Source organism: Budorcas taxicolor, chromosome 15 (assembly GCF_023091745.1).
Source record: "Budorcas taxicolor isolate Tak-1 chromosome 15, Takin1.1, whole genome shotgun sequence".
NCBI classification, from domain to species: Eukaryota; Metazoa; Chordata; class Mammalia; order Artiodactyla; family Bovidae; genus Budorcas; species Budorcas taxicolor.
The window spans coordinates 46063370-46071470 of NC_068924.1; the positions used below are offsets into that span (position 1 = coordinate 46063370).

The 8101-nt window shown below is 41.6% G+C and overlaps 1 protein-coding gene across 1 annotated transcript; it reads left to right on the forward strand.

The window, feature by feature from the left end:
* Nucleotides 1–5956: 5956 nt before the first annotated feature.
* On the forward strand, nucleotides 5957–6925 carry LOC128060459 (olfactory receptor 52B2). Its single transcript, XM_052652862.1, has one exon. The coding sequence runs from the start codon at nucleotides 5957–5959 to the stop codon at nucleotides 6923–6925; it is 969 nt and encodes a 322-aa protein (XP_052508822.1).
* The last annotated feature ends 1176 nt before the right edge of the window (nucleotides 6926–8101 follow it).

An 8101-nucleotide genomic window follows, 5' to 3' on the forward strand; every position in this document is an offset into this window, starting at 1 on the left:
TTATTTTAAAGTCTATTTTGTCTGATGTAAGTATAGCTATTCCAGTTTTCTTCTGATTTTCATTTGCTTGGAATATCTTCTTCCATCTGTTTTAGTGGTTTTTTCATTTCAATTGCTGAATTGTGTGCCATTATATGAATATATCACAATTTGCTTATCCAGTCTTCTTTTGATAAACATCTGGATTGTTTCCAGTTTTTGGTTACTGAGTAAAGCTCCTATGAGCATAGCTTTTTTGTATGAGGCTTTGTGAATTTATGTTTTTATTTCACTTGGATAAAAACCTAAAGCATGGGTTTGTGGTTTTTTCTTTTTTTTCTTATAGGGTTCCTAGCAACATATTTGCTCCAAAATTTACAAGATAGCTGGGAAGAATTACTCTGCTCCCAACAGTGTTAGAGTACTTTAGTTAAGTGCTCACACAAAGTAAAATTTGCCTTTAATGGTGTAAAAATTTTAATCAAACTTTCATTTATTCTGTCTCTTTTTTTCTTAAGTGATTGACCCTTCAGGGTGGCTCCAAAATTCTACCTCTTGGCTCCCTTAATCAATATTTCTAGACTGAGTCTGAATACTTTGAAATGTTCACCCGAGTGAGGTTTTTTCTTCTCTTCTTATCAGATACTTAGTCTCTCCAAGCCTCTGTTTTCTCATCTACCAGATAGATATAAGAATCATGCTTTATCTCAGTGGGTTGTTCCGAGAATTAAATGCGGTAATTTATATTAAACCCTAACACCATATTTGGCAGGGATTTAGTAAGGGCTCAACAGTCATTAGCTGTTATTTTTATTGCTAGGATTTCTGTCACTGCTCTTATGCTGTGTCTTCAAATACTTTGTATGTACTTTGGAGCTAATAATTATCTCTAGAATTATTGCTCCCTCTTGGCATGAGAGGAAGGGTTTTCATTTTTCCTTTGCTTCGTTGATTGAAGGAGAACTGATCCCAGGGGTGACTCTAACACCTGCCACCAGAAGAAAGAAGCATGTGGTGTCTCCAAATATAGGCACCCTGTACAGAGCAGGACTAGTGACACCCCTCATGCTAACATGGTCAAGCTCCAACTTTCTCTTTTCATCTCATTCCTCTTCTCTCAGAGCAAGCAAGGTTTTCAGTTGTTCTCTGCTACTTTCTCAGTTCTTCACCAGATACTGTGATACTGTAGGTGAGTTTCATTGAGAGTGGTAGGGGGAGGGATTGGCAGGAGAGTGTGTTTATGTGCATATCTAGGAGTATCAGTAAAGGACACAAATGAATTGGGAGAAAGGAGATGGGTGTGTAGAAGAAAAGAGGTCAGTGAGATAAAGGATGAGAGAGAGACTGCAGCATGACAGAGCTCAGGGTTGGGAGTGCTGGGGGAGATGTCAGTGGGACAAGGAGGTGGCACTGGTTAGGAATGTGAATGCAGAAAGTGGCCAGGAAAAGCACCAGAAGAATATGGGAGAAGAGAGACTTGAAAGTTTTGAAGGCAGTTCATAGAGCAGTCAGAATCAGATTGTACCAGGACAGGGGATATAAGTGGGGCTGTTCATGAAAATGGCTCAGATTTTGAGCACCACCTTGGAAAAACAACCAAAGTTACTGGCGAAAGGTTAACTGACTAATTCCATGGTCCATTTATTCAAATGTTTCCTAAGTTCCACTAAACCAGTTGCTGTGCTTAGTACTATGAACTCCCAAATCCCAAAGTAAGGAGGACTCTTAAGGAAACTTTATTGGGTAATCTGGGTGTCAGATGTGTATAAAGCAGAAAAATCTTCATTCATTCTGCCATCCTACATTCTAAAGAATGGATACAGAAACTGGGAGAAGAGGTTGTGTCTTGGAACTGGGATCTTCCTTGTTTTTGCCATCACATCATAAGACTATTGCGATATTTACATATGATACACCACCATATGATTACTTAAAAGTTGACAAAATCCTCAAAATGCTTATGAGGAGTGAAACAAATGGGATAGTGGGACATTTTTCTTGAGATGTTTATTTATTAAAAAAACATGAATCTCTATTAAAGATATGTTAGTGAATTAAGGGCATATCAGTGCCTCTGCAGCATAAATAACACTGGCTTTAGATTATGAAGCATTTTACATGTCAGCTTTCAGTGCACTTGAGCAAGAAGAGTGAGGCTATTAGAGGTATAAATCTGAATTTGCTCTAATTTATTAAAAGGGTGAGCCATTTATAAATGTTGGTGCTTTATGTATTATTAGAAACAAATTTCTTGTGACACATCCCCCAGCTATGCTTCCATATACTGTCCTGCACACGGAGGCCAGCCTTATAATCTAGAGTAGAAGGGAGAAGGCTATTCTATCTGTTAGAGACATGGCTTCAGTGTTTAGACCCTGTGCACTTTAAAGAACCTGAGAGCGGTGAAAAGCATGTGAGATCTGAAACACATGCCCCAGAAAAATGGCAAAATAAAATTAATACTTGTTTAAATAAATGTCTAGATAATACAACTAGGCAAAAAGTAATTGATTCAACTCCTGTACATTTATCTAGCAGTTATATCTGATGTGGTTTGTGGGTGCATTTTAGTATGTTGTTATGAGAGTTAGAAGAATCTTCCAAAATAAAGATGCATAAAGACATGAAAGGCTTTTATATAACCCCTTAGAGAGAGAGTAGGCATAACTAAAAAATAGAGTTGGGTGGGACTCACAGGAAGAAAAGACGACACTAGGAAGAAAGAGAGAGAGCAGAGTCTGGTCACGGGCTGCAGGGAAGAAGTGGCTTCACTTCTCCTGCCTGGACTGAATCTTCCCTATGATTCCCACTCCTAGTTCTACTCGGTCCTGGAGCAGAAGCTCTGATGCTCATCACTCTGCCATATCCCTGGGGATTCTGTAAATAATGGAGATAATCTCTGTTTTTGCTTTGACAGGTATATGTTTTTCAAAGTACTTGAGGGAAGCCTAGCAGGCAGTTCTGACTCAACTAAGTCCATCACTGTGGACTTTTCTGGTGTACCACCCCAGCCCTCAGATCTTATTTATTTATTTATTTATTTATTTATTTTTTGCTGAACCGAGGGGCATGTGGAACTTCACTGGCTAGAGAGTGAACCCTCATCCCCCTCAGCAGAAGTGTGGAGTCTTAACCACTGGACTGCCAGAGAAGTCCCCCAGGTCTTGGTTCTGAGACACTGTCTGAGAGATAGGTTTTCTTTTTTCTCTTCTTGGGCACTTCTCTCATCCCTTCCCCTCTTCTTTATCCCTAGAAAAGAAACTTCCTTTGGTTATGTTTAGATGACTTAATATTGCTGAATATGCATTAATGTGTTTTGCTTAGTGAAAATAATACAATAGGATGATGGCCAAACAGGTCTATAAATAATAATGATCTACTGTTCTGAGCACTTTATATGAATTAACTCATATAATCCTCTTAATTACCTCATAAGGGCTTCCCTGGTGGTCAGATGATAAAGAATTGGCCTGCAATGCAGGAGACGCAGTTCTGATCCCTGGGTCAGCAAGATCCCCTGTAGAAGGGAACGGCTACCCACTCCAGTACTCTTGCCTGGAGAATTCCATGGACAGAAGAGGCTGGCAGGCTACAGTCCGTGGGATTGCAAAGCGTCGGATATGAGTGAGTGACTAAAACTTTCACTTTTCACCTCATAAAGTTCATTGTTATCCACATCTTGCAAATGAGAAAATGGAAACGTGCAGAAGTAAAGTGTCTTGCCTAAGATCATCAAGTTAGTTAGGGAAGAACTGGGAAATTAACCCAGAATTTGGCTCCAGAAGTCAGGGTCCTCACGTACGTATCATATTCTCTCCCACTCACCGTGGCTCCTTGCCTCATCTCTGCTGTTCCTTTTTCTTGCTCATCTGCATCTGGATACTCTCTTAGGGTTTGGGCAGGTGTTCACTGTGAGACTTTGATGTGTGCCTTGTGCCTTGTGATCTCTGACTCTTTCCTAAATGTCTAAAACTCTCCTGCTTAGAACCCTCAGCAGAGATGAGACGGAGCCCTGGGAAGGCACTGAATGAAATGAAAGTCCTTCTTCACACAGGCAGACACCTTTTCCAGAACCTAATAAACAGCCAACCAGGCCTCACAGTCCCTCTTCCAGTCTTGAATTTGGTGTCTCACTACTGAGGTCATAAGACATTATTAGAATTATAGGCAGAGAGCCCAGGTTGTTATGAGGTCATATATCAGGTATCGTTTATTGAAAAGGTGTATGTTAACAACTAGTAGGGTTGGGAGAAGTGGTGAGAAAAATTTTCAGTAAATTTCTTTCTAAGGAAAATGAATTTGTTTTCTAGTGGGGCTTTTTTACTTTTATTTTTTTAAAATTGAAGGATAATTGCTTTATAATGTTGTGTTAATTTCTGCTATATGACAACATGAATAAATAACTAAATATATATATAAATAACTAAATATATATGTTTCCTCCCTCTTCAGCCTTTCTGGTGGGGCTTTTGTTTATATAAATTTGGGGCTGATGCTTCAGAATACAGGCAGAGCAATGCTACCAGTGGCCCTTCATCTCTGTGCTTATCCCCGGAAAGCGAAGCCTCTCCTCTGAATAGAAGTCAAATGAGTATCTAAAATATACTGGGCTGGAAGGATGTCAAATTATTAACTCCTCTGAGGCCCTTACTTGTTTGAGTCTGGCCCTGGTCCCTTCCCTATGCCCAGCTGGAGTCCCATTGCATCCTCTCCACAGCCCATTATGCTCTGAGCAAGTGCATCTACATAGAGGTAGGGGGATGGACTCATAAACTGGGGCTTTCATTCCTTCAGATGCCCTCCTCTCTGGGACCATCTGAATGCCAGTATCAGTAGGTCCATCTATTAATAGTATACCATACCCCCAATTCTTCCCTTATTCTCTCTATGGTCTCTTTCCTCTATTCCCTTCCAGATTTTAAATCACTCACTCCTTCCCTAATCCTAAGAGCTGACAGTCCACAGCTTCAGAAGAAAATAAATCTTACCTGAGTGGTGGGAGGAGTGAAGGCAAAGAAAGCCCTTCGCCTAAATTTTCTTAACCAAAGGGAAATCTGAATTTTTTGAGAGTGAGAGAACAAGTGGGATGAAAAGGAGGGCTATATGAGTGGAGCCAGAGAGGTGTGTATTGATTTCCTGTACTCAGAATACTTTTCCTTGGGCGCTCTTAAGGATAAGGAGATTTAAACACAACTTTTATGGAATCATTTTGGGGAAGAGCAAGCAATGAATATGAACCCCTCTCAATTTCACCAACTGCTCCGCTCCTCACAGCCTTTAGGGAAAGTTTTAATTTGGGTCAGAATGAAGGAATATATTTTTCAGACTCCTTCTGGATTGCCATTTGCAGCTCCATTTCCATGAGTGCCAGGATATTAGGCAAATTTCATGTGAAATGTTCAAAGTAATAGCCAGATAAGTTTAATGTGATTAAATATAATCAAGTTAAATATAGTTTAGCTAATAGGTGTTCAGGAAGGAAATGTATTGTTATGAACATGGGCCATTACAAAGTGATATGTTTTAAGAAAGTATTTTAAGGTTAAAATTTGAGTAAGCAGAGAGGAAAGGGAAGGGAAATTCAGGTTAACACAGAAGGAACAAAATCTTGTGGGCAGAAAAAAGTACAACACAGGTAAGAGGGCAAATGCTGCTTGGGTGGAAATGGTAGAATGAGGTCAGAAAGGTAGGATGTGACCAGTTTGGAAGCAGAGTGGCTGGATGCAGGGTGAAGCCTCTATTGATTCTTGAAGAGTGATCGCCACAGAAGCTCTTCCTGCAAATCAAGCACCAAGGGTCAGAAGTCATTTCTACACCCAACTGAGTGTTGTCTAGGAGAACATTCCCCTGCAGAGTCCCATGGTTCAGAAACCACTGCTATCTTTTGTGATCGCTGATGTACTCAGAGGTGCTGTTTCTATGTCTTTCAGCACACTCACCCGCTTCTGTCATTATAGAGGTGATCCTGAAGTACATCATGACTCACACCAACTTCACCCCCTTCCACCCTGCAGTTTTTGTCCTACTGGGCATCCCTGGGTTGGAGGCTTATCATGTTTGGCTGTCAATACCCTTCGGCCTCATGTATATCACTGCAGTTCTGGGCAACAGTATCCTGATAGCGGTCATCATCACTGAGCGTAACCTTCATGAGCCCATGTACTTCTTCCTCTGCATGCTGGCCATCACGGACATCCTGCTGTCCACCACTACTGTCCCCAAGGCCCTAGCCATCTTTTGGCTCCATGCTCATGACATTGCCTTTGATGCCTGTGTCACCCAAGTTTTCTTTGTCCACATGATGTTTGTGGGGGAGTCAGCCATCCTATTAGCCATGGCCTTTGACCGGTTTGTGGCCATCTGTATCCCCCTGCATTATAAGACAATGCTAACATGGCCTGTGGTGGGAAGAACTGCTGTGGCCATTGTTACCCGAAGTTTCTGCATCATCTTCCCGGTGATCTTCTTGCTGCATCGACTGCCTTTCTGCCGGACCAATATCATCCCACACTCCTACTGTGAGCATATTGGAGTGGCCCGCTTGGCCTGTGCTGACATCACCCTTAACATCTGGTACGGCTTCTCAGTGCCCATTGTCACGGTCATCTTGGACGTGATCCTCATCACGGTGTCATACTCACTGATCCTCCGAGCAGTGTTTCGTTTGCCCTCCCAGGATGCTCGGCACAAGGCCCTCAGCACCTGTGGTTCCCACCTCTGTGTCATCCTCATGTTTTATGTCCCCTCCTTCTTTACATTATTGACCCACCGCTTTGGACGTAACATACCTCGACATGTCCATATCCTGTTAGCCAATCTATATGTGGTGGTGCCCCCAATGCTCAACCCCATTGTCTATGGTGTAAAGACTAAGCAGATCCGGGACGGGGTAGTCCACCGGTTCTTTGATACTATGGCTTGGTGCTATGCTTCCTCTCTGGGCTAATGGTTTCCTTTGACTCCCCACTCCCAGCTTTACCAAGGAAACTAGGTGTGAAGCACAGAGATTTCCTGGACTGAGACAGCTTTTCCTTCCCTTCCTCTCTCTCTTCCTTTTTCTTCATCTTCCTCCTGGGTTTTTCAGACACTCCAAGCCTCCTATCTCTGTACGTCTGTTGAATCTTGTGCAGATCCCAAAATGTATGTACTGAGTTATTATGGACTTTTATTTGTACCACTACTTGACTGTAAAGTCTTTGAATTCAGAAGAGTGTGTGTCATTCATATTTGTATGCTCAGTACTTCACAAAATGCCTGGAACATAATAAATGTTTGAAAAATGGATGACAGCACATTTACCTCCTCAAAATTAAGAGGTGCATCTACTACGCACTGAATGATCAGCTAAATTAGTCCACAGACCCAGTGATTGCTAAACCGTCTCCTCACAAAGGTAGTTTGGCGTCTTAGAGACAAATAAGCTGCTGACACAGCACAGTTCTTCTTACCTGTCACACCTTTGCCACATCTCAGAGACCAGGGAATAACAAGGGTGGAGGAAACAGGGCACTCTCGATATTCTCTTATACTTGGCTTCTGACTAACCTCAATATTAGGAACTATAGCTCATTGTTCCTGGCCAGGATGGCAAAACTGGAGTAGTTTCTTGAAGTTACCGATCTTGACTCTAATTCTTTCATGCTTTTTCAGAAAAGGCATTTTCTGAAATACTCATTTCCTCAACCACATTACTCATTTCCTCAACCACAGACTGTGCTAATGGGTCCCCCATCTCTCTCTCCTTCCTAGAATTCTCATTTGAGTTTCAGATACATAAAAATCCACCTATCAACTGGGTATCATCTCCAGGATATAGAACTACCACTCATGGTAGCTTTTCTTATCGTTCCTTTTCTTAGAAACTAGATTATGATAATTGTATCAACTTCATTGAGCTGGAAACCCTGGGGAGTTACTCAGCTTCTTCCTCTCTAGCCTGCTCCCCAAGAATTGGTTGTTACTGATATTGATTCTACTACTAAATAGATATCTGGGAAGTTTTTGGAGTTGTATCATGATACCAGTCCTGTCCCCATCGTTTTCCAGCTGTGTGAACTTGTGAAATTTATTCAATGTTTTTAGTCCCCAGTTTTTAAGTCTGTAAAATGAGAGTAGAAAGAGA

What these genes read in the sequence shown, in the direction of transcription:
- LOC128060459 (XM_052652862.1), top strand. Translation starts at nt 5,957, where the DNA reads ATGACTCACACCAACTTCACCCCCTTCCACCCTGCAGTTTTTGTCCTA.